Source organism: Phyllostomus hastatus, unplaced genomic scaffold (assembly GCF_019186645.2).
Source record: "Phyllostomus hastatus isolate PE091 unplaced genomic scaffold, TTU_PhHast_1.1 phas_scaffold_501, whole genome shotgun sequence".
NCBI classification, from domain to species: Eukaryota; Metazoa; Chordata; class Mammalia; order Chiroptera; family Phyllostomidae; genus Phyllostomus; species Phyllostomus hastatus.
Genome location: NW_025334033.1, coordinates 40,236,986 through 40,264,249, shown reverse-complemented (window position 1 = coordinate 40,264,249; position 27,264 = coordinate 40,236,986). Strand labels below are relative to the sequence as shown.

General features: G+C 37.0%; 1 protein-coding gene across 2 annotated transcripts in view; it reads right to left on the bottom strand.

The window, feature by feature from the left end:
• Positions 1–24,359, bottom strand: part of PPM1A (protein phosphatase, Mg2+/Mn2+ dependent 1A) — a 34,187-nt gene extending 9,828 nt beyond the window's left edge. Inside the window, exons 1-4 of one of the 2 annotated variants that reach the window (XM_045823597.1) lie at positions 23,934–24,359; positions 19,839–19,914; positions 3,467–4,320; positions 1,010–1,127 (exon numbers count right to left, since the gene is read on the bottom strand). In XM_045823597.1, the coding sequence (XP_045679553.1) occupies positions 1,010–1,127; positions 3,467–4,300 (952 nt within the window). In that variant the 5' untranslated portion in view covers positions 4,301–4,320; positions 19,839–19,914; positions 23,934–24,359. The remainder of the gene's footprint in view (positions 1–1,009; positions 1,128–3,466; positions 4,321–19,838; positions 19,915–23,933) is intronic. The other variant, XM_045823596.1, reaches the window with a different exon arrangement.
• Positions 24,360–27,264: the final 2,905 nt, after the last annotated feature.

Below are 27,264 nucleotides of genomic sequence, written 5' to 3'. Positions count from 1 at the left end.
TAATAAAGCAGGCACAGCAGGGTATAATAGTGTGTAGGTCAATGCTTACATGCTATTAGAGGTCTTTAACGTGCAAATTAATGACATTAGAAACCCCAAATGCATTTTAACACTATTATAGGCATGCCAAGTTTTTCTGCTTAAAAACAAAACAAAACAAAACAAAACTGCATAACTTACATGCTTAGTGCATATATGCAGTAAACTGGACTTCTCTGGGGAGATTTAATATTTATACCAAGTAGTATCTGCATTGAAGATCATTTAAATTTTTCACATATTTAAAGGCATTACACTTGAGAGTTACAAACACCTTTCTAATGGTCTCAAAGTAATTTGCAGAATTTTAACAAGTATGCTCCTAGAATTCCAAACTTATTTCTTGATTTAGTCAGCATTTACATTTCTGCCAGGTAGAGACCTAGTATGTCTTTCTATTTAGGTCTTTGTTTTCTAGGTAAGGCAGTTTATGACTTAGGCAAGAAAGCCTTAAAACAGTTTAAAATTAAAATTTAAAAGCTGTGGCACATGAAAGTTGTTAATAACGAGGTTGTGATCTTCAAGTTATTTAAAAACATAACAAAACAAAACTTAAATTCAGATCTTAAATTCATATACACAGCTTTACAGAAAAAGATGGTAATCAAATTATCACCATCATAAATAATCTGTTTATAATTAAATAAATAACAAATCAGACTTTCCTGGCATAAAATTACTCATGCCAGTGAATTCATCCAGAATTTCAAAGCATACAAACACTTAAGCCTTTTTAAACAAAAGTATCCTGAACAGAATTTACAGGGCCATACTGGTTATTATTTCTAATATAACTGATGAAAACATTACAAGCATCTAAACAGCTACTACAGAAATGCCCTTTCCCACTATTGTACACTAATCACTAGATGTCACAGGCATGTAAATATCTAAAAGCTAAAATGTTAAAGTCTGATTGTGTTGAGGTTTTTCTTTAATAAAGCTACTTATTTTTTGTTAAATGATCCACCTTCTACTCTGCTTTCCAGGTACTTGTCCAACTCTGCCTCCTTCTTCACTGCTTCTGGTGATACTTTGGGTGCATTTGGAAAACAGATCAATATCACACTCATGTTGTCTCGACTTCCCTGGGAAGAAAGAAGTTTGAGAAAATATTTTGGTTTTCTTTTTGCTCTTGGAAGCCTTGAGAACCTTTATAGCCATGCCAATTATATTTGTTTTAGTAAAAACATATAGTTTTTAAAAAGGAAAAAATATATACATATGTGGAAGGGGTACCCCTCCCTACACATATAGTATATATAGTAAACAGTATAATCAACACTAAAAAGAAACATTGTGGGTTAAATTCTACTGCAATAAACACTTAAAAAATTCTATGAAACAAAAACACTTATGAACATTTATTGGTGGCCTACTTAACTTGAAGTGATACAAAGACAAATACACATATACACAGACATTAATTTACTTCAACAAAGTAGAAAATTCTAGTGGTACTCCTTAAACAGTATTTGACCTGTAGTTATACTATACTTGACAAATTTACATTTAAAATAAATTCTGGTAAACTGTGGGGCTAATTAATTTGCTTACGTAGACAAGGAATTAGAAAACTACACACATGAAGTTTATAAATCAGCTTTTACCTTCCATAATTCAAAAACACTGACAATTATTAGAAAACATATCTTTTTTAAAGATACCTAGGTATTCAAAATGCTATAATTAAAATACTTGAATAGATGCTGGCCTCCTCATACCCCCCCTCCTATTAGTAATTAGAGTTAACTTTCACATTTTAAATATTTAATCTCACTATATGGGAAAATCGACATTATATTCTTAGTTTGAGCAAGTAATACAAAGAATTTAATAATAAAATACCTTGAGGGATAACTGCATAAAATGTGGCATTAATAGAGTATTGAATAATTTTGAAAATAGAGTGGAATACAGAAGAGAAGAAGTGGAATCTGAGCCATAATTTACTAATATCTGAATCAGACAATTTTCTTAAGAAAACACCTTTTAATGTAGCTAACAAGTATTTAATACTCAAGTGCTACAGAATAAATGTGTCAAATGGATGCTATTTTTATGCATATTACTAAGAGACAAAGAACATATGCATCATTGTTTGGTTCTCCTCAAAATCAGAAATTAACAGTGTACACTATTAAGTTGTAGCTCTACTGATCTATTGATTTTTTTAACTTAAGTGTTGAATGTTACATAAATTTGGTTTGGTTTAGATGTCACATAAAGCTGGTTTCTAAGTATGATCAGATTTTAAGTAGAGCTGGCACTGTGCATATCAAAACTACAAATATTATGTTGACTTACTCTTTCTGCATGTTAAAAAGAAAATTAAATATATAGCCTAAGTTGCACATAATCAACATTTGCTTAAAACAATCAAAGAATTAGTCAAGTGTTACTGACAAAAGAGAACACTACACTTAAATCAGGACTCAGGTTCTAGCCTTAGTGCTACCAAAGAAGTAAATTACATAAACCTGTAGAAGTCTTTTTTAATTTCTCTAGGATAGGGAGCAATTTGTTCCCAGTACACACTATTTGCTAAACTAGGCACTTCATATGTACACATTAGTTCATTAATTTAGTTCCTTAACAATCCTGAGTTAGACACTATTATCTCCATTCAATAGCTGAGAGAGGCTGAACAATTTGTTCAACACTTCAGAGTACAAAAGTAATAACAGTCAGCCTTGATTCCAGGGCTGTATGACTCTTAAGTTACAGAGCCTTCTCTGGCTTCAGCTTCCTCTGTGAAATAAAGGTGGTGAGCTGGCTCATCTATATACACAATCCCATTTGATCACCCCAACAACCACATGAGACAGGGTATTAATATTTATCTTTTTTACAAATAAAGAAACTGATTTTCCATATAAACAGCTTACCTTAAGTCTTACACAGTTACATACCAAATCATTCTGACTCCATGTCCCAGACTATTTCTATTACATCACACCAACTGATCACTAAATTCTCTGTTGGTGCTATAGTTCCATTAGACCATAGTCTCAAAGTACTAAATGTACTGAGATATCACATGGTAAAAATAAAATATTAAAATTCTAAAATACTTTTTACTTAAAAATACTGAGGTCTAACCTCTCACTATTCTCTTTTTAAAAAAGATTGTACTTTAAATAATAATCTTTTTTACCTTTGACAATCTTCCACAATATTAAAATACATTGAGGGAAAAGTAGTCATGCTTAATAAAAGACTAATCATTCCAATTATAACTCTTGCATATTTGGTAACTGGGTAATTTATTTATAAAACATGTTCCTGTAGTTTCATAACAGGTGAAGAGTGTCTGCAATTATGCCAAAATCTTATTTCTGAGAACTACAGGTCTGAGATGATTAAATACTATAGTAATTAAGATGGCATAAAATAATTTTATCTTAAAATGAAAAAGTCTAGCTACCTTATACAAACAGGTGTCGACCACTTCATTGCAAACTTTCTCAAGGTCATCAGTGACTTCAAGTCTGGATCTTACAAAATCACAGAGCTCTTCATTTCCCATAACATCCCAAATACCATCACATGCAAGGATAATGAACTGATCATCTTCTTCAGATCTTTCAATATCATGGACTTCAGGCTCTGGTGAGACAAGCTGCTCTGTAGGACCTTTTCCGTGGACACATTTGTAATCAAAGTCCCCAAGGGCCCTCGATACAGCCAGAGAGCCATTCACACGCTGAATCATTACAGAACCACCTGCATTCTGAATTCGTTCTTTTTCCAGCGGATTACTTGGTTTGTGATCTTGTGTAAAGAAGTGAACTTTCCTGTTCCTACAAAGTAAACCTCTCGAGTCTCCACAGTTAATAAAATAAGTGTGTTGAGGAGAAATTAAGACACCCACAGCTGTTGACCCACTTCTATCTGCACCATGTTTCTTCTCTGACATAACTCTCATGTGTTCATCAATCTCCAGAAAACCTGTTCTGATTCCATTCTTTACATTTTCCACAGAAGGTGCTCCTGCAGACCCTTTAAAATCCTGGTTATTGGTGATGTGATCTAACAAATGCTCACAGCAGTATTTGGCAACCTGAGAACCAGCATGCCCATCATATACAGCAAAGAATGACCATGTTTCAAGTCCACTTGGCAAACCAATGACAGCTGTATGTGCATCCTCCATTTCAACTCGCCAGCCTTGCATGCTGCTTAGCCCATATCGCAACCCATTACCCTGCCCCTGGGCATTGTGTTTTTCCATCTTTGGCTTGTCTAAAAATGCTCCCATTATGTCTTGATCCTTTAGGTCTGCAAAAGAAGAGAAACAACTAAGTTAATAACTATTTTATAAACAAAATACATATCCAACCACCTTTTTAAGAGTGAAGGAGATACAAAGAAAGCTTTCAATAAGAATTCATAACTCTTGTGATAAGCAGACACTCACTGTATTGCTGACTTGTAATCTGGAGATTAACAAGGAACAAGCAGAGACAGACTGATCAGGAACAGCTAAGAATGGACAACAGGCAGAGAGAACTAAAGCATCGGGATAAAAATGGCAGATCTGGCACTCTCTTCAAGGCATAACCACTTAAGGTAAAAAGATGACTTGGCAATAGTTACCAACTTACATAAACTAGGCCATGCGTTTAAGGATGCACTGAATGTGTGACTCTTTTAGGGAATCCCAGAAGTAAGGTGTATGTGTATATATCAAGAAAAGCCAAATGAATTCACAGGACATACCAAAAACCTACTAATTCAAAAGTCTTAGTGGAACATTAAAACTTTCTGAAGTTTGATTCCAAACTACCTACTCCATCAACCGTCAGAAAAAGTAAAAAGTGATTTACTAACAAAGGTCCAAATCTGTACACTCTTTCCTTGAAGCCTTTGCTCATATCAGCCCCTGTTACTGGAGTCACTTGCCTCTCCTTCCTACTTATAAAAAAAGCAAACCTGCACTGACCCATGTGTGGCTCAGTTGGTTTGACACTGAGTGATGAGGTATGCATGTATGCTGTATACACCTATACATACTATTCCCAATAAACGCCATTTGAGAGAAGAGCTCAAGGCAGTCCCCACACAGGGAAGCACCACCCCCTTTCCCGCCAGAACAAGATTGTGTCCAGGATGATTTATTTCTTATCAGTGGTGGCTGGGAGGAGCACCACTGGTCAGAGTTCCTCCCACAGGGCATCATTTTGCAAAGCAAAAAGTCACTGGATAGATTCCTGGTCAGGGCACATGCCTGGGTTGTGGTTGGGGCATGTTCAAGAGGCAACCAATTGATGTTTCTCTCACACATCGATGTTTCTCTCCTCTCTTTCTTTCTCCCCTCCCCTCTCTCTAAAAGTAAATAAATAAAATCTTTTAAAAAAAGTATACCCATCCTTTAAAGTCTAGCTCAAATTTTATCTTTTCCATGGGTTTTCAGTCTTTGATACAGGCAATAATTAAATTACCCTAAGTGGTCCAACTTTGATTTTCAAGCTGTAAAGCAATTATACATGAGTTCTGTCCAGAAGTTATCCAGCCATGTAATATGTTTTTCATATTTTTTGAAGAAGATACAAAACATAAGAAACATTGTACATAAGACAATGACATCTCAGCCCCCTTCAAAGTAGGGACCTTGAGACCTCACACAGTTCTCTCAATTGTCATCAGCTGCCCTGTTGTATTTTCCTGAACCTCATCGATGGTCTGAAATATCTTCCCTTTCAAAGGTGATTTTAGTTTTGGAAAACTGTAAGTCACAGGGCACCAAACCTGGGCTGTAGCAGGGCTAAGTCACCTGGGTGATTTGATGTTTTGCCAAAAAACTCTGCATGAGACATGATGCATGAGCGGGTGCATTGTCATGATGAAGTTTCCAATCACCAGCTGCCCATAGCTGTGGCCTTCTGAATCATCCAAATAGTTTCCATGAAGGACTGTTCAAGCTTAATACAAAGTATGATGCAGATTTGTTGCTCTATTTGTTCATTTTGAATGTGATGGCCACACAGTGCAAATGTTCACTCAAAGGTGTCTTACTGCCCTCACTGACTAGGACAGAGAAGTTGTCACTATTCACGTATGTGCATTCCAGTCCACTCTCCTTGGCTGCCAGGTTACATCGATGTCATGCAAACCATTCTCATTTTATTAACAATGGCTGGACTTTCCCCAGACAGACCTCATACCTATAACAAAGCTTATGTATAACAAAATTAATCTACTGGTATTCTATTAATCTAATGGTATTAATATGTATCATTATCACTGCACTCTATGACCATTAGGTATAAATTGTAAAAGAGATAAAAGGGTCTGTGGACAAGCCTGAGAGCTTAGCTAATCTAATCCTTTCCAGTAATCAAAAGCCAAACCCCTGGTCTGGAATGGGCCCAAACAAGGTAGGGAGATAGCTGGTCAGGATTTAGGTTGGTCTTACTTAAGTAATAGCCTAGGAATGGAGAGACCTGGGGACCAAGTCATCAAAAGGGTCAACAACCGACTACAAAGCAATCCGAAAAAAAAAAAAGAAAAAGAAAAAAAAAGAAAAGATAGAATGACACTGAATAGAGATGAAGGGGAGATGGATTTTCAGGGGTAGGGAACAGAAAAAAGCACCTCAATAAATCAGGCTACAGTAATGAGACTAGGGCACCAGTGATGCTGATGATGCTAAGCTGTGAGCTTCTAGGAGAAAAGGTGGAAGAAGTTTTCTAAAAACCTAGAGGTTTTTACCTCTAGGAAAAGAAATAGTTTGCCTACAACCTCTCCATGTTCTTTTTCCTACTACAATCAAACTAATACACAGGCAGACAAGTCTGCCTGGTTATTGCGATAAAATAATTTCCTGCCTATTCCTGTGCCCCTGTTGTAATTCCACTGATGAAAGGTAAAATAATGAAAACCAGCCATCATTCATTCCTTATGTTGGTATTCATCAGATTACCGTTCCGACACCAAGTTGATAAACATTATGGCAAAGGTGTTTTGACTGGACAAGGATTAATATGGTACAACTTAATGGCAGACAACATTTAAGAATTCTCAAAACAATTCTCAGTATTTTATAAGCACTACCTCACTCATTCTCCTCAACAACCCTATACTCAATAATGAAGATGTCATAGAATATAGAGCTTTGGGGCAGGCAAAATATGCCAAACAAATATAACCAAAAATAAATCAAGAATTGCAATTTTAATTTCAAACAAAGAAAACATAAGAAATAAAACAATAAACAGGATGACTGTCTTTACAAGTTGATATGGGTGTAGTCTAAAATTATAATTTAACTTACATGTTAAATATTTTATGCCAAATAACTCATGGAAAACCTATCAAAAATACCATATGCTGAAATCAAGATATATTCTGTTCAAATATGCTTAAAACATTAAGTAAAAACCAAGTGTTTATTAGACTTTATACCGGAAAACAAAAGCTTTAGAGTTTCCTAACACATTCCCACCACCCTGCCCCGGGGACCAAAAAAACCAAAAACAAACATACAGACCATATTATCTGCCTTAATAGAATAACAGTAGATACTGGTAACAATAAAAAAAAAACCTCAAACATCTGAAAACTGCTCTAAAAGCCATGCTTTTAATCAACTATGCATCGAGTTTCTATATTTTTACAATTACAGAATACTTAGAAACAATAGTAATGAGAAAAACCTCGTATCAAATTCTAATCAAATATTTTTCAGGAAAACTCACATTCTCTTAGTAAAAAGTGAAAATCAGTATATTAAATATTCAATTCAAGAAGTAAACAATACAACCACATACACACACACAAAACCTAAGGAAAGCTAACGATGTGTATTATGAAAGATTAAGGTAAAGACTAAGTTATATGAGAAAAAATGAGCAAAACAGGTAAACCAATAGTTAGCCTAATTGAAAAAAACTACTATTAAAATTAGAAACCAAATGGGCTATACTTATCTCACAGATAGGAGCATGTTTTATTTTTTATCAAACACACTGTACAATTCTTTGCTAATACATTTGAAAATATAAAGGAGAATGACAATGTTCTTGGAAACAAATTACCAATTTTTTTCCAAGAACTGACAGCATATAATCTGTCCCTTTGGGACAAAATGAGAAAGTTATTAGAGAATTATCCCTCAAAAAAAGCTCCAGGGCTCATTAAAAACAAAAAACAAAAAGACTAAAAAACCATTCTAGGTTTAAGAAGGCCGAAGTGGTATTACAACAAAGTGTCAGGGGTAATGTGCACTGCCTTATATATATTTGTGTGTGTAAAGAGAATATGCACGTGCACACACAAAGAGGGGGAAAATGTTTATCAATGCTAACAATAGCCGGTCATTTAGGTAAATATGGAAGTTCACTGTACTTTTTTTAATTCAAATTTTCTATAAATTTCAACTGCTTTCAAAATAAATTAAAAGTAAAAGTGCACTGGGTAAGACCATTTCATAACCAAGATCTTTCAAGCCTTAAAAGAACATATAACCCCAAATTATCTAAATTACCTAAAGAACAGAGGAAAAACCTTCCCACTTCTTTTCATAAACCTTCCATAACCCAGATATAAAAATTGACAGCACTAAAAAACTTATAAACACACTCATTAATACAGATGCAAAAAACCCAAAGAAAGACATAAGCATTATTACAAATCACCAAGAGGGTTCATTTTAGGAATTTAACTGTGAGCCAACATTCAGAGACCTATTAATACAATATTAATCTTTTAAAGTTAAAAGGAGAAAAACCTCATGGCCATCTCCTCATATGCCAAGAGGTATCTGATAAAATTCATCCTGTAATAGGATAACATATATTTCAAGCCAAATAAAAAGCATAGTGATTAGATCAATTCCAAGAAAACAAGGATACCTGCTCTTATCCCTATCATTTAGCAGTATCTAGAAATGTGATCAATGCAGTAAGTCCAGATTTTTTTTAACAAGAGGCATAAAGTTATGAGGCAAGATCAAACTGTTACTTGCAGATAATAACCAAATGGATGGCAAACTCAAAATCTAAAATATTATTGGGGGAAAAAGTTCAATAAGGTTACCTGGCTATAGAAATAATAACTACCACTTACAAACACAAATATATCTGATTAAAAATTAACAAGAAATATTCAGTACCTTTAAGAAGAGAGCCTCAGGCCCTGGCCAGGTAACCCAATTGGTTAGAGCATCATCCTGACAGACCAAAGTTGAAGGTTCAATCCCCAGTCAGGGCACATACAAGAATCAACCAGATGAATGCATAAACAAGTGGAGCAACAAATTGATGTTTCTCTCCCCGTAACCCAAAATCAATAAAAAATTTCTTTTAAAAAGAGAGCCTCAGGATAAAAGACATAGAAAGAGTCAATATTGTAAAGATGTTTTTTCTACCTTTATTAATCAATAAATTCAATATAGTCACAACTGGATCTTCTTGTTCCCAGACCTTGATTCCAAAATTCAAATGAAAGAATTTCTGAGAATAGCCAAGAGTTAAAAAAAAAAAAAAGAGAATTTGCCATGCCTAATACTAAAACAATTCCAATTATGGTTTTGAATTGATCAGTGGATTATAACTGAGAATCCAGAAAGAGAGCTGGAGAACAAAAATTCAGTAAATGGTGTTAGAACAGCTAGCCTATTATTTCACCTCTGCCATCCTGTGGAGGGTACCTGAATCCTTACTGCACATCTTAAAAGAAGTACCAGGAGATTAAAGTACCAGCAAAGTAATGGTACCTTAATTCTTTATAGTAATGATGCTTAATCTCACTTAACAAATGCTCTTATGGTATTTCTCCCCACCTCCTTCCCAACTATACTTAAGTCACAGAACCTTTAAATTCTCACATCTTACTTTAGTAAAAGGTAGGAATTTCTTGTAAGATCCATTAGTTTGTAGCTCATGGGATCACAGTCTACATTTCTCCAATCTCAGTCAGGAGTAAATTTTTACAGGTTTTTCTGGTTAAATATTTTTTTAATAAAGCTCAATCCTGTATTACTCAGTTAAATCAACAATTATTCTGAAGCTTTTCTTTCTACAATGTAACTAATCTATGAAACAGTTATGAATACTTACAGTTGACCCTTGAACTACACAGGAGTTGGTGTCACAATCCATGGACATGAACTAAAGTGGGGGGGGGGGAGATTGCTGGAGGGAAGTGGGATGCTGGGCGGAGGGGCTGGACAAGGGGAAAAAACTGGAACAGCTGTAATAGATTAATCAATAAAATATACTTAAGAAAAAAGCCCCCCCGAAAAAAGAATATCAGAAAAAATACATTTGTAGCATTTATTGAAAAAATCTGTATCTAAATGGACCTGTGCAGTTCAAACCCATGTTGTTCAAGGGTCAAATGTATAAGGTAGGCAAAAGAAGGTTTATAGTTGTGAGGACATAAAACACAGAGTTTATCCTTGTACTATTATTATTGTATTATTTTCCATAGACACAACTGTAAACTTACTTTTTGCCCACCCCTGTACATAGAGTTCTTTTGTAAAGAAAGGAATACTTGCTATTGAAACAAAATATATACAGATATTTGGTTAACTTGGTTTCCAATACTAAAAACATTCATTTAAATCAGATTATTATACTTTATTTGTTAAGTAAAAATTCTCAGTTGTTGTAAAAAAAATAAAAGGTAGCTTATTGTTCTTTTTTTTAAAAAGTAACCTATCTGCATCACCAGCTCTTTAAAAAAGTTATATACAAAGTACTGTAGGCAATATTGCTGATCAAGGAACTGAATACGGGGTTTGAAACATATCATCTAAGCAGTCAAGTACAGGTACTAACAGTTCTTATTAGTTTGTACTCCTCTTTTCCCAAATTTCCAGTTTGCTTATTATAGGACTTGACTCAACTTGAAAGCTAAATGTGGGATTCTGGCTCTCTTGAGGCACTTTTACTGACTATCCATAAAATCCTGCTAACAATTCAAATCCCACCAGAAGGCCCTTGATTTTTCAAATTGGGTAAGATTTTCTTAGGCAGTGGCAACTTTTCAGTTAGCAGTCATACTCGGGCTAATTCTAGACCTCTGAAGCAAGCCATTGAATATGGGGGCACCCAGAAGAGGATTCTGCCACTCCAGTTAGGAAACTCCAAGAGGACACTGCCTATAGCTCTCTGTGGGACTTCTTTGAATAATCCCAAGGTGAAATGAGTTTCCCATTCTATAATGGTTCAAACCTGAAGATCTCTGAACAATCCAAAAGACAACTCATGACTACAGTTCAGCTTATAAATGCCTACACAAAGTTCTAGAAAGAAAAAAGGTCAAGGGTACTAATCCTCATCAGAAAATGAAATTATCACCTATGATTCACTGACATATCACTAAGACTCAAAATTCAGAACTGAAAATTTAAGAAATTTCACCTATCTTATCTTTTATTACATTATAACATCTTTGCCTTCTATGTCTTCATTGTTGCATTCTCTCCTAAGCAGCAGCCAAATTTTAATTCTCCTTACACACTGTCTTCCTGCAAATTTTACATCATTTCCATTCTTGCTCTTACCACCTTGTCCCTCCCCAGCTTGAAAATCTCTTCAATTTTTCCTTTCTTGCTTTTAATTTTTCCACATTCTTGGGTTTAGGGGAATGAGAAGGTAGAGTTCAGGCAAGCCAGCTGCAAAGGGAAATATTTCAATGAACTCATGCAAATCTGAGTTTGAGAGGTAGAAGAGAAAGGGCTGCTACAGCAACATTTTAGGGAAAGCTGGGCTACCAAGCACAGATCACGGTGAAAAGCACTACTAGAAGTGAGGACAAATGGTATATATTCGTTGAAGTTTTAATACTAATGGAAAGCCTGAATCTTGGTTTAAATTTGGATAGTTTTCCAATTATTGAATACATTTTCCTGGTTGGAGGAGAAATCAGCTATTATTTAAGCTATAAAAGGAGGTTAAATTATTCATAGCAGCCTGTTTCATGAGATATAAAAGATTTTGATTAAGTCTAGAAATCACTGATCAGAAAGTTATCTGCATTCTACCTATAGGAAATACCCAAAAGACAAAAACCTATAGAGACAGAAAGTATAAGAGTGGTTGACAAGGGCTGGGGGAAAGGAGAATAGGGAGTGACTGCTAATGAGTATAAGATTTTGGGGGTGGGGTAATGAAAATGATCTAAAATTAAATTGTAATAATGGCTGCAAAATTCTGTGAATACACTAAAAACTACTGAGCTATAAATTTTAAATGGGTAAATTTTATGCTATGTGAGTTTTATCTCAATGATGCCACTTAAAAAGATAACTATGGCTTTATATGGTTTTCTATAGTTTTTACACAAAGTTTAAAAAGATGCCTATAGATATATATATATGTAGTAATATGGAAAATACTATAGCAAAATATTTTTAAAGATTAAAAAGTTACCTAAAAACTTCTCAGCAGCCCAGTATTTCTTCAGCTTATAACTTGAATTAAGTATCTACTTCCCTCTTTCAATTTAATATTTACTTAACCTCCTCCAACAAACCAAATTTCATTGAAATGAATTCTAATGCAAGACTGATACTGAGTTAAGCAATACCCTAATTTAAATGCCCTAAATTAAAACCTTAAAAAACAAAATTTCAAAAAGCAAACCAAAATCAACCAACTGAATCAGCCAAACTAAAAATCATATGAATCTCCTCTATTCTAAATAGTATTTCCATAAAGCATGACAGTTCACTTTTTTCCTACTAGATATTATTAAAAAATAATTAGTCTTTGCTGAATTAGGTAAAAACTTACAACTACCTAAACCACAGTTTTTATAGATATTAGCAAGTTTCAATTACACAACATGTATGAGACAGAGATGCCACTTTTGATGTTTTCTTCATGTTCAAGATTTTTAATGTATTACCATCTTCTAGACATGTGCTGTGACCTGAATTATATACTTCATAAGGTAGTCTTCTTAAATTTCTACACAGGTATGTACTGTACAATTTTTAAAAGATTTTATTTATTTATTTTTAGAGAGAGGGAAAGGGAAGGAGAAAGAGAGGGAGAGAAATATCAATGTGTGGTTGCCTCTCATGTGGCTCCCTACTGGGGGCCTGGCCCACAACCCAGGCATGTGCCCTGACTGGGAATCAAACTGGCGACCTTTTGGTCACAGTAGATTGGCCAGGGCTCAATCCACTTAGCCACATCATCCAGGGCTCAGTTTGCTAGTTTTTAATATGTGAGGCTTCAGACTTAGAATGACCCAGAAAACAATAACTGGTTTCTCCAGTCAATTCATCTTTTTCTTTTGCTTAAAAACAAAACCCCTCACACAGAGCATTTAGAAGTGTTAGCTGATAACCTTGTATAATCAAGTTGAAAGGGAAAAATAAAACATTAAATATTCAAGATAGTAAAACATCATTCACTCACAAAATATGTGGAGATTCTAAATATTTGACACATATGAAATGTCCCCACTTTGAAAAGGATCAAAAAATATATCTCTAAGAGACCGACTTCTGTCCATATAAGCTAACATTTTTTTAAAATTTATTTTTAGATAAAGGGAAGGGAGGGAGAAAGAGAGGGAGAGAAGCACCAATGTGTGGTTGTGTCTTGTGTGCCCCTAACTGGGGACCTGGCCCACAACCCAGGCATATGCCCTGATTGGGAATTAACCAGAAACCCTTTGGTTCGAAGGCCAGCACTCAATCCACTGAGCCACATCAGCCAGGGAATATAAGCTAACATCTTAAAAGAGAATCACTTGATGAGTCCATCCATGAGAGGCTTTGTGTGTATGGAAAAGGGTGCTGAGAAAGGAACAGAAAAAGTTTTTTTTTTAAGTGAAAATTTCATCTTTCTATTAGCCTTAAACACACACACACACACACACACACACACACACACACACACACACCCTCCCCCCCGCACACTCCCGTCTGGTGGTTCAGTTGGTTGGAGTGTTGTCCTATGCATCAAAAGGTTGCAGGTTCCACCCCCAGTCTGGCTCATAGGGGAGACAACCGATCAATGTTTCTCTCCTTCATCTCTCTCTCAAATCAATAAACATACCCTTGGGTGAGGATTAAAAAAAAAGTACACACAGATACAAACTACCTCCTACACTTGATTAGCCACACCTCAAATGACATGGCCCAAAATGAATTTCTCAACTACCCTACCTCTTCTGCTACCCTGTTCTCTGTGTCTCAAGAAATAGATCTACCATTAATCATGAGCTCATAGAATCCTGTGAATAAATTATCTCTCATTTTATATTTTAAGATCCATGAGGGAAGGAACCACGCCTTTTTATTCATAGTACTTACCACATCATCACACTTGATTAATATGTAAAACAAATGAATGACAGCCATCATTGTGACTTCTCCCTTGTCAATAGTTAGGAATTCTTTTCCACCCAGGTATTCCCACAGAAGTTGACCTGCAAACAAATTGTATCCTGCCATTTCCACTTTGTTGTTCTATAGACTACAGATCACATTAGATGGCTCAGTATTAGTTGAAGTGCTTGCTTATAGAATCAGGAAGCATTTCTACAGATGGAGAAAATGAAGACAACAGATATGGAGTAACATAGGATTAAGCTGTCAATTCTAAGATCAGCTTCTTGGTGTTCAAAACAGCTTTACAGACTCTGTGCAAGGATAATATTCTACGCCTTCATAAAAAGAACTTTATTTACTGCTACATTCTAAAGCATGATGACATATTTCAAAGATGTTTTTTAAAGACTGGTTAAGTTTTATCATCCTGTTTGTAAAACTAAACCAAAAAATAATATACAGCCTTTCCTTGCTTACCATTATTAATATTTTCATTTCCAAATTTTGGTAACAAAAGTAAGCCAACTTCATCTCCTATTGACAGACTACCAATTTAACGCAATTTTTACCACTCATTCTAAAGAATAAAGGAGCAATGCTATGAAGCCAAGATATTCATTCACACTTGCCAATGATTTATGGTTATAATTCTTTGAAATAGCATGACAGTTCTTGACCATATTCTTTAGATAAGAATTAAACCACATATACCATGACTCAAAACAAACAAACAAAAAAAAACAAACCCTCTTTATCTACACCTTTGCCTAACAGTCATATCTCTGATGAATAAAAAGCACCAGCCTAAACTTAAACTGGATTATACATGACCTATGTATAAGTCTGCTATATTTCTCTCATAATCTGTTATATTTCTGGCTCACATTCAATTTTGTCAAGTGATCATCAGAAAATGATCAGGGAGACTAAGATCAACCAATCATATACTGAGCACCTATTTAAAACAAATAAAAATTGGTCCCTGCTTTCAAGGAATTTATTTTTCATAAATCTTAATGTAACATGTTCCATTTATAGTATAATCTCTACCATAAGACCAATTAGATAACTTGCATTTAAGACTATCTTCTTAAACTCACTGAACATTTCATTTGAATAAAGGACTTAATGAAACCATTTATGACAGTGGGTTGCAAAGTAAAGAACATGAATAAAATATGCCATAAAACAAAACTGTGTATGGCTTGTGGTCCTAGTTATACTAGTTATGACTATATCTTATATACTTTTTTAATATTAAAAAAGTCAGTTCTTCCTGTTGAAAAATTCTAAAGGGAGCTGACATGACATGCAATACTGTACTTTTCAAATTTAGCATATACTTCTACCTCAGAGCCCAACTCAATCACAAGATTCACTTTTTGGGTACAATGGAACTATATAGTTGTATCCCTCCTACACAAACATTTTCTAATCCATCACAACTGCCAATAGATTTTTTTTGTAGTAGTAGCACTAAAACTACAGTGACCTGCATATATAATTACTTTGAACAGTCCAATGACATGTGTTAACCTCTGTCTCAATGTCCTCATCTATGAACATACAGGTATAGTATGTATCCACTAGATATGAATATTTAGTCAGATAATACTTGAGAATTTCTATAATAATGCCTGGCATATAAATGCTCAATAATGCTTATTATCATTACTAGCTAATGTCAAAGCTAGAAAAAATGAACAGGCACACACACAAAAAAATCAAATTCATTATTCTGGTTTCCTTAGTAGCATACTCCAATAAATGGATCTAAGCAGCCACAGACTGCCTATATGAAATTATTCATTTAATCATTAAATAAGGAAAAATTTATATGTATTTTCTAACTACTAGAAATAGTTTAACAGTTTTGATAAGTTTTAAAGTTTAGCTTAGACGTTTTAATGAACAGACTATTTATATATTAGACATTTGGCCATGGCTCATGTAGCTCAGTGGACTGAGTGCCAGCCTGCAAACCAGAGGGTTGCCACAGTTCAATTCCGAGTCGGGGCACATGCCTGGATTGAGGGCCAGGTCTCCAGCTGGGGGTGCTGAGAGGCAACCACACATACATTAGACATTAGTTTGGTTCACATTAAGTCAGTTGATAGTTGCTAATACAATGTCTCATTATTGTGGTTCCACAACTCCTGTCTAAAAGAATGTATAGTTCATAATATTTGCAAATGTAACTCTGGAAAGAGATACATGATTATGAATGTCATGCTAAGCTTCAAAGCCCAAACACAGGAAATTAAAATGAAACCTTTAGATTCAGAATCAATCAACCTAATTTTCTATGCCAACATAAACTGTCACATTTCAGATTCATATAATCTTCACTCTTAAATACCCAGGTTCAGCCAAAATAATAAATAAGTAATACAATAAATATCTGCTCCCAGAAAGTGCTTAAATTCTTCCATCACTTCCTATAGCAATCACTCCCACTTAGGTAGATTTTGCCTTATACTAACATAATATCTGAATACCTACTATACACAAGGCACTGTGATAGGTTTTGGGTATAATAAAGTTATGACATTTTGCCCTTTAGAATTTTATAATTAAATTGAACACAAAATTAGAATTAAAACAAATACTTAATTGTCAACTATATAATTAACGCTCTACAAATAATACAATAGATACTCTTAGGAAGTAGAGAAAAGGAGAGAGGAAATACTCTGGTGATCAGGGAAGGTTTTGTGGAAAAGGAAATATTATAAATGAGCTTTGATAAAAGAGAAAACAAAAGGTGAAGAAGGATGGGCAAGAATTCCAAGCTACCAATTAGTACAAAAAAGGATCCACTGAAAGGGTGTGTGTTCCACAGATACAAGTGTACCAGTTTGGTTGAAACAGATCAATCCTGAGGTGCAGTTATGTAAAGTGTCAAAAGTCAAACCAAGAATTCTAAACTTTATTTTAGAGGCAAAAGAGTCACTAAGTACAATATGTTGAACAGATAAGTAATACGATGAAAATGGTATTTTAGGACTAATTTTTTATGTTTATAAAATTTTGTGATGTTTATAGAGAGGTGCAGTACAAGATGCTAGTGGTAAAGACCAGTTAGAGTTCTAAAACCAGGGTTTGGGTATGAGGTAATAAGATGGAAATCGCTCCAATACAATTCTTCAACTTTAAATAACCCAGGACCCACATATAAACCTGTAATGCCTTTAATAAAAACTCCCTATTTCCTTTTACAGCCCTGGTTGGTGTGGCTCAATATATTCAGTGCTGGCCTGCAAATGAAAGGGTCGCCGGTTGGATTCCCAGTCAGGGCACATGCCTGGAATGCAGGCCAGGTCCCCAGGTGGGGGTATGTGGGAGGCAACCACACATTGATGTTTCTCTCCTTCTCCCTCCCTTCCCCTCTCTCTAGAAATAAATAAAATCTTAAAAAAAAACCCACCAAAACCTTCCCTATTTCTTTTTACAGAAAGAAGTAATTAGAATAGTTGTTTTCTTATTCTTTCATCTTTTCCTGTAGCAATATTTTCTTGCCCATTTCTAACCATGAACTGTTAACTCCTCTGCAAAATACCAACCCTTGTATTTCCCTCACTTACTAAGCATTCTAGTCTGAACATTCACCTTTGCTTTACTGCTTACTTTTTATACTCTATTTAACTATCTACTCCCATCTAATAATAATTAACTCCAAACCCATAACTTTTCTGCAGCTTCATAAAGTCCAATAAACCTACTCATACTCTACTTTGTCTTACCCCTTAACTTTTAGTGTATTCATATATAAGTTCTACATACCCACAACCTTTACAAGCTCTTCTAAAGTCTCTACTCACTTTCTTATAGTTCTAATAGTTTCCAGACTCACATTTAAATTTACACGCAAAGACAACCCTCTCACACACACTAAGTCTCTATTCTCCCAGGTATCTGACCATTTCATATACTCAATAATAGCAGCTACCGTATTCCTTTGGTACTTTCTTCATGGTAGAAAATACATCAACTGCTTTAACATAATTATCTCATTTAATCTTCAAGATTACGTTGTGAGAAAGGCTCTTCCATTCGACAGATAAAGAAAACTGAGGCCTAAAGAAATCAAGTAGCTTGCCCAAGATCAGCAGGTAACACTGGGAAGTGTTACCTTCTCCTCTCTATAGGCTTCAATGTGGCTCTACAGTGTGTGTGTACTCAAAAACATTTCCCTTAGTCCTCTCATTAAGGATACCGACATGTGAGAACATGATTCCATTCCTCAATCTGAACAATGATAGTTGAAGACAAAAAATTAGCTCTGCTCATTTCTGAAACTTTGGGAATGAAGAAATGAACTTCCTAAATCTTTTCTGAATGTTTTCATAGGAACCAATGCATTGAAAGGCTTAATTAAATTTACACTCTTAATTCTAGGAATCTGGATCAAAAGTATTAACTTTTCAAATTTTAACTGGTAGGAACAAGAAGGCTCATCTAATTGGGGATTAATCCACTCAAATATTTTGGAAATAATTTTGTATCTAATAATAATTTTAGATCAGATCTTGGCATGTAACTTCAATACTCTGAGCTTATGAGTATCTTCATTTGTGAAAGAGATAACATCACATGTTTTACAAGGTTGTGGTGAAAATTACAGCCTGACATAAATAAATGGTAATAAATTATGGCTTTTATTATTCACTTTCTTCTGATCTAAAAGTAGTTTGTTCTCACAGTATTTTAATTCAAATCATATTAACCACAAAAACTCTAATGACTTTCAATCTGGATCCTAAATATGAATACTACATAAATTTGGTCAATGGATTCCAAATGTATTAATAATTATAAAAACTCAAGCTTCCTCCTTTATTGCACATTTTACGCAAGGAACATTTAAAACACTTCTAATTTTATAAATAGAGTATCAAGTCTGCTTTATTAATATACAATATCCAGTTCCTTTCCCTCAGTTTCTCACAAAAACTCCAAAGTCTATTACATTTTCATGACTGAAAATGACTGAAGCTCACTTCTCCTAACTATTCATCTTCTCTAGCTCCTCCTACCTGCCTCAGCAAAACAAAAGCTAGGTTGAGAGATTATTGAGGTAGGTAGTACAGAGATAGCTAAGACAAGCAAAGGTCAAAAATCATTAAGGAATATATCCTGGAGACTCATAATAAAACAAAATTATTTCTTGAGTAATGTGGAGTACATTAGATATAGAAAGAGGAAAAAAGAATATAATCAATCTTTTGATTTTTATATACTTAACCCAAACTCCTTTCACATAAAGTGGAAGTAATCCCAGGTGGAAATTCAGAGAATTTATACATCAAGGCTAATAGTGAAATAATATATGAAGAAAGTGAGTTTTTAAAATTTTGCCACCAACATTCTCTCACATGGGAAACAACATATTCTGGCATAAACTTACTACCCAAGGTATAGGAAGACACAAATTTTTAACCTAGATGCCTCATAACACCTTCCCCCTTCCCCAAGGTCCATATATTTTACAGGGCCACACCTTGTTTTATCTTCTTGCTTAACCCTTACAGGATTCCTCTTGAGCTTTCTTACATGGCTGCCTTCTTCCTCTGATTCTATTAAGGATGGAAAGTAGTCAATAGCAACATTTGTCACCAAGTCACGTTCATGCCCTAATTTTATATACTTGTATCTATCAATAAACATTGTGATACCTGGGGGGAGGGGGAGAAAAAAGGAGTAACATTCAGGGTCAGGTGCCCATGAAAGAGTTAATCATTTGGGGCAGTCATCAAAATATCAACTTATAATTATTTCTACATGATCACAGACTTATACCTTAAGAAATTAATCCAGCTGTCATGGCTGAGAATTCCTGGGATAATAGGCTCCCTGTGGACATACTATATTTGGCCATGTATAATGTGCATTTTTTCCCCAAAATATTTAAGGGAAAAACAAGGATGCACATTATACATGGGTAATACCTGAGATACCTTGTATCTGTTGTGTTTTGCAATTATTCATTGCATAAAATTTCTTGTACCACGCTCTGGCTGGTGTGGCTCAGTGGACTGAACCAAAGGGTTGCCAGTTCAAGTCCCAGTCGGGGCACATGCCTGGGTTGCTGGCCAGTCCCAGGTTGGGGGCCTGTAAGAGGCAACACTGCTTCTCACACAGTCATGTTTCTCTCCCTCTCTGTCTCCTTCCCTTCCCCTCTCTCTAAAAATAAATAAATAAAATCTTAAAAAAAAATTCTTATACCCTAACAGGTTAAAAAATACATGCTAAAATTCCTTTAGTATAAAAAACAAGTATCTAAATATAAATTTTAATTGAATTAAAATATAAAAATTTTATAAAATTTTAAAATATAAATTTTAAAAAAGTGAATTAAAAAATTAAAATGAAAGATTTTTTTCCTTGAAAGTTTGGGTCAAAAATATGGGTGTGCATTACACACAGGAGCACATGTGTATAGGAGCATGTACAGGAGCACGTTATACATGGCAAAATATGGGTATATCAGTCTTTTAAATTATTAAGTAAATAAACATTCATAGTTCAAATAGAATCAGTTACTGTTAGCCATTATAATAAATAAGTAGTCTAGGTGTAATGTGAACAAATTCAAAGACTATAGAGTTTTAGTAACTGTTTAGCAATATTTACCATGTGACAACATGATGTTGCTATAGATTTCTTTGGGGAAAAAAAATAGGTATTAGGGAACAAATTTTCAAATGGAAATTTATTAACAAGATAAGCAAGACCCAACCAGAACAGACAGAAAAAAAACTTCATAATGTGTTCTTGTAATGCCCTTCACACAAAACTATCAAGGGCCACATGATTGTTGTAACCTGTAGTCTCAACCACCCTTTATCTCCAGGGCAATCTTCCATTCCTCTTCCTCCCAAGAGTTTTTCTAGACTTCCCAATCCTAATAGAAAAGTCAATAAAGGACACCTACTGGAATGTTCTTCCTGAAGAACAATCACCAACTTAAAATTTTTGAAAATAAGACAAAACCCAGACAGAAAATCAGCTTTAGAATGCTGAAACATGGAAAGTACATACCAGGCATTTGGTCAAAGTATATTGAACAGGATAATAAAAAAATTTAACTGGACAGTACATTCAATAATACATCTATCCCTTTAGCTTTACTGATTTGTGAGCTGAGACTCAAAAGGTTAAAGGACTTGTCCATGGACACAGATATTTTGGAGCACAGCCATGACTAAACAATTCTTGTCTCCTAGTGCAATGTTCCCTTCAACAGTTTATACTGTAATTATGGTCACCACTAGGCCCTTCAAACTAAAATATAAACATACACAATCTGTGTTAAAATAATATGTATATACACACATATATATCCATACTTATGCCATGTAAAAAAACTGTGATGACTACAGCATTCATCCTTGTTATTTCTCAAATATATAATGTACCTAGCAAAAGTTACCAGTTTTAATACACCTCTCCTAAAATGACTTCATTGATGTGAAAAATGTTTAATGTCAAATAAAAAAGGTCTTAAGCTATTTCCACTGGCAGCTCATTAAGTTAAAAAGCAGTCATCTCTAAATGATTGAATGTTTATCAGATAAAATGTGAGTCACATTGCAGTGGCCAATAAGTTAGTTTTTTTTTTTCATATGATGGCTCTAGTAGTACTTAGTTGTCTTTAACTTCATTTGAAACAATTTTGTTACATTATATTGTGACAGCTGTCATATCCGCATGCATTTAAAAAAATCAAAATTAGTGAATTTTTGTGCAGCCATTTTAATATTGAAGATGGAAGAAAATATGCCATACTATGCATATATTATGCTTTATTATATACAGAAAGGTAAAAACACAATTAAAATGCAAAAAAGTATTTGTGCAGTGTGTGAAGAAGGTGCCGTGACTGATCCAACATATCAAAAGTGGTCTGCGAAGCTTCAGTACTAGTAACTTTTGGCCAAATAGTTCTTTGCTGTGGGGCTGTCTTATGCACTGGAAGATGTTTAGCAGCACCCCTGGCCTCTACCCACTAGAAACCAACTGCAGGGGATAACTGATATACTCAAAATATGCAAATCAATAAAGTTATTGGTGAAAATGAAAAATGTGTTATTTTATGGAAAAACTAAACAGACTTTTTGGCCAACCCAGTACATAAGAACAGGACCATAACATCAAGCAAGGAATGTCTGTGCTTCAACTTATGGGCAAAGGAAATTATTAAATTAATGAACATAGCATGTATGACTAGAAAACTGGCAGTGGAGTGGGTCACTATCTTCCTAGTCAGTTTTCTAATCTGTAAAGAGTTACAGAAATACAATCTTTGGCAAAGACCCCAACATGTAAAAAGATAAAAGTATAAAAATGAGGGTGTTCCAGTTAAGGAGTTGGAAAACAAGCCCTGCTGGACTTCTAATGGTTCTGTAACTCCTAAGGTTCAGCAGAGCACTGTTTAAATATAAATACTCTCTGTTCGTAGCTTTTTGCATCTGAAAAATGGTTGTGTTTAAAATCTCAACGTGCAAATTTGAAAAGATTAAGCCTTATTCCTCGGAACATTTTCTAAAATTTCTAATTTCTTCTAATGTCAAAATCATTTACTGTGGGAAAATACCTATCCCTCACAGATTTTGAAACTCGGGTTTGAGACTCAGGTCTCAAAATCTCAGAGTAGGAAGACCTACTCTTCCAATCAGTCCTTAGAATGCATTCGGCTCAATACTCCAATTAGCACAAAACTTAAGGTCGCAGGTGGGGCATAGATTTCTTAGCGTGAACAACAAGTATTAACAACCTCTGTGGATTTTTAAGTTCCATGTGGTACTTGAGAAAAGGAAAAATATCTCTGGTGATGAAATTTTCAAAATGTATCTAAAACTACGGTTGGTAGAGGGCTCTCCGCAACCAGAAAATATTTCAAATCTACAAGCAGAACAAAACCATACCTCGATCAAACGCTAACATCAATTACTTACACAATTTACAAGGTTAAAAAGACGAGAAGAAATCAGTGTGATTTACTTCAATGGATTTGTTCGATGCCTTAATAATGAATGAATCGGAGGCATCACTGACTTCTGAAGGAGCCTCACTCTCAGCTCTGCCCCCTATAAAACCTGAAGCAAATGCTACAGAATTTGGTGTTTCCGAGGGCAAGTCTGGTCCAAAGGAAGCCCCTCCCCTTCTTTCTCTGGGCCTCCCTCCCAGGGGTTGGAGCCCAGGGCAGTCGGGCTCCCGGCGCCCCCTCGCCGCTCCGGAGAAGTTCCGCGGGCCGCTCTCGGTCCACGCCAGGCCGGCCCACGGCCATCACCCGCGTCGCCGCCTTAACACCCAACCCGGCCGAGGGTCGCGCCCCCTCTCCGGGCCGCTGCCACACACACCCCGCCCCCGCCTCCCTGCCACCGCCCTCGTGGAGCGTTAACCCCTCGCTGCCCGCCGCCCGGCTCCGAGAAGGAGGCCGGCCAGGGGGTGGAGTTGTCGCGTCTCCTCCCGGGAGCGCCCGGGCAGACGCCCGGCTTGTTTACAGGCCCCAGGCCCCAGGCCTGGTCGCCACCGCCGTCGTGCAGGCCCCGCGCCGCCCGCCCGCCCTCCCTCGGCCCGACTTCACGCTTACCCGGAGCAGCCGCGGGCAGGCAGGTCCCTGGTCGGCCGAGGCGGCGGCAGCGACGGCGGCCGGAGAGGGGGCGGGAAGGGGGTCACCACGGCTGCTGCCGACCAGGTCGGGCAGGGGAGGGGGCAGAGGAGGGGAGGAGCCGGGCTGCGTCCGGGACCCCGGCTCTCGGTGCCCTCGCGGCTCAGATCATCCGGGCGTTGGAGCGGGAGGCGGAGAGCGGGTCCCTGAGGAGGAGGAGGAAGAGCCGAAGATTCATCGCTATCGCGCCCCACCTGTCTGGAGCCCCCCCCACCCCCCCTCCCCAACCACCCGTTCCTGAGCAGCAGCCGCCCGAGCACCCGAAGCTGCGGGCCGGGCCGCCCCGAGACCACTGCTCCCTCGCTCCCGCGCGCGCTCCCGCCCCTAGAGCCGCCGCCGCCTCAAGCGCGTCCCCGCGCAGGCGCGCTCACGTCGGAGCCGTGCTGCCCCTCCCCCACCCCTCCGCCAGCCCCGCCCCACCTCGCCCCTCCGGCTCAGCCGCCGCTACCGCTGCGGCGCGGCCGAGCCTTCTGGAGAGACCCGGATGTCGTTGGGCAGGAACTGCGGCGAGGGCCGGCCTGCGGACGGGGGAGGGGCAGCCATAGGTGACGCCACTCTCCCCAGTTTTTTTCTCCTAGGCCAGGGCCCCAGGACGAAGTTGGAAGGAGGATCCGAATCCCAGATCGAAACTGGGCACCGGAGCTGGACAGTGTGTGCGACTGTTACAGTAGTGAGAAATCGACTGCCTCTCTCCAACGCAAGCAGTCTGCGGTGCCGGGACTCAGAACCTCTCCCTAGGGCGTCCGCGTCTCTCGCGTCGGCACTTGTACCTGTCTGCAAATACACACCCATTCCACGACCAGACGCGGTCCATAGAGCCCAGAGGACCGACCCTGCTGCCCTTTGGACCTTTCTCGGGCGCTGCCGCGGCCTGTTCGCCGCCAGGCTGCTGTAGATCTAATGCTCCCTAGGTTCCAGGCCGCCGCCAGACCCCCTGCCTCAGGCTCTACGTCTCTGGAGCCATTGTCCCCCAGAGCCCCCGGGAAGACCACGCAAATGTTCCAGGCACACACCTCGCGTCCCGAAAGACAGCGTTACACGCACCCTACCACCAGCCACTCACATACAGGCGCCGGGCACATGCTCTGTGTTATTAGAAGGTTCTCTGTCTAACTCATGGGATCCCACATTTTATTTATTTATTTGCACATGTAAGACAGTCACATGATTCTGTCATGGGGACCTCCAACGACCTCCAGAGAGGTTAAAGGAAAGGAAGATTTTTCAAAATCTAGAGGATAATCATAAACTTAACTGCTGCTTCTACGAAGAACTGGAGACCAACTATACCTAGCTGAAACTGCACGTGCAGGCGGCCAAAATCCAGTTTAGCTAGCTAGACTACGGAAAACCCGACCCACGCTGTTTGCAGACGCCGAGGATAGAATGACAAACCCTAGCCGGCCAATGAATCAGAACTTGGGAGCAGTGCATCACCAGCATGGGTTTCCATTGGCTGGGCTTCCGTTCCCTCTCTAGTCAGAAGCTTAACCTGTTCATGGATTTGACCTACACCACATTTGCAGAAACAGACGTTTAAAAGAAATATTCTTTTTAATGCCCTGGTATATACAAAGACAAAACAAATACGTATTACTTCATTGTAGGAGACAGGTACTTTAAAAAGAACACTGAAATTGAGTTAGCCAGATTGGGTTCTGGCCAATAAAATGGTAAATTTATGATGAGGCCTCTCCATTACATCTCAGGAGCTTGCTGTAGAGAACAAGCTGTATCTACTAAAAACTCTTTGTTGCCCCAACTCTTATTCTGTCTTTCTCTTATCATTTAGCTGCTTTTAAAGCTGTAAAATCCATCTACAATTTTTTCAACATTACTTTTTGGGAAAGGTTCTATTCCTTTCACTTTTAGGCTGGGGAACTAATGACAGGATCAAATAGTATTACCAAATGGTCACTGGCAGGCCAAATCTTCAAGGGACCCCAAAATCACTCTACCCCATATTTTAGGGATAAAATTTCTTAGAGTAAGGTGAAGATATATCACTTCCAGGTATATGAAGTGAAAATAAAATTCACTTTCTGCCTTTAGTCCCAGTATCATGTGAGGATACATTTCCTAATTACTTCTTCACACACTTATTAAAAAAAAAAAAAGGAAAATTAGATCAAAGATCTTTGTTACTCTGCCCTAATGCAATCCTTAATACTTTAGACAAGTAATAGCATGATTAGCATGCTAGTGGACTCATTACCATTCTGAAATAGAATTGCTCATGTGGCAACCATTTTTTGGAGTATCTTAGAAAACAAATTTTCTAATAAAGTAGAACCAGGGCTCCCAATGTCAGTAGTGGCACTGAGCTTGAAGGTCTTGCCTGTCTTTCTGCTTCCTTCTTTTAGACACCCATACCTTTCTTCTCTCTGCTCTATACTTGTAGGAGAATCTGGGTCAATTGTAGCAGAAAAGGTAGAAAAAGAGAAAATACGAACATAAAGAAATTTTTAAGGAGTCTGCACAGTGTCCCACAGACTGCTGATAAAACTGTACCTTCCTCTATTTCTTATTTCTCAGTATAGCTTGCAGGAACATTTTGGTATGAACTAGGAAACTCATAGGTTGTAAGATTAACATTTTAAAATTTGGGACAAAGGTATCTTAATATTGTCTGAATAAATATGCTTGATATTGTAATATCCCCTTCCTTATACTAAATATATTCCCAAAATATTATAATAAATGTTCTCTGAATATAATACTAAGGGCAAAAAACTTACCAATAACTATTTAGAAAGGGGCAAAAGCACATTGGAAAAAAGTGTTAAAAGTTTGCTTTTCTTGTAAAAGTATGTAATAATAGATTAAATGTTTTTTTAAAGATTTTATTTATTTTTTAGAGAATGGGGAAGGGAGGGAGAAAGAGAAACATGAATGCTTCAATCAGGCGACCTTTTGGTTTGCAGACCAGTGTTCAGTCCAATGAGCCACACCAGCCTGGGCAAAAGTCCCCTTTTCTTTTGAACTATGAGACTTTGCTTGGGCCTACACATGTTAGGGATGTTTACAGTTTTTGAGAAATAGTAGAAATATACTGCCACAACTGTATTTTAGTCATTTGTATAGGTATATTTTAAAAGTATCCTACTCTGCTTTGAGAATCTGTTTATATTTCAATTACCAAAGAAGGAAAGGATTTTTCAGAAAGATTGGTTGTCAAGTCCTGAATTTAAGTGTATGCAATTAGTCTAGTAATTGGGAGGCTTGGGGTGAGGACAGGGGCTGCAGTGAGGAG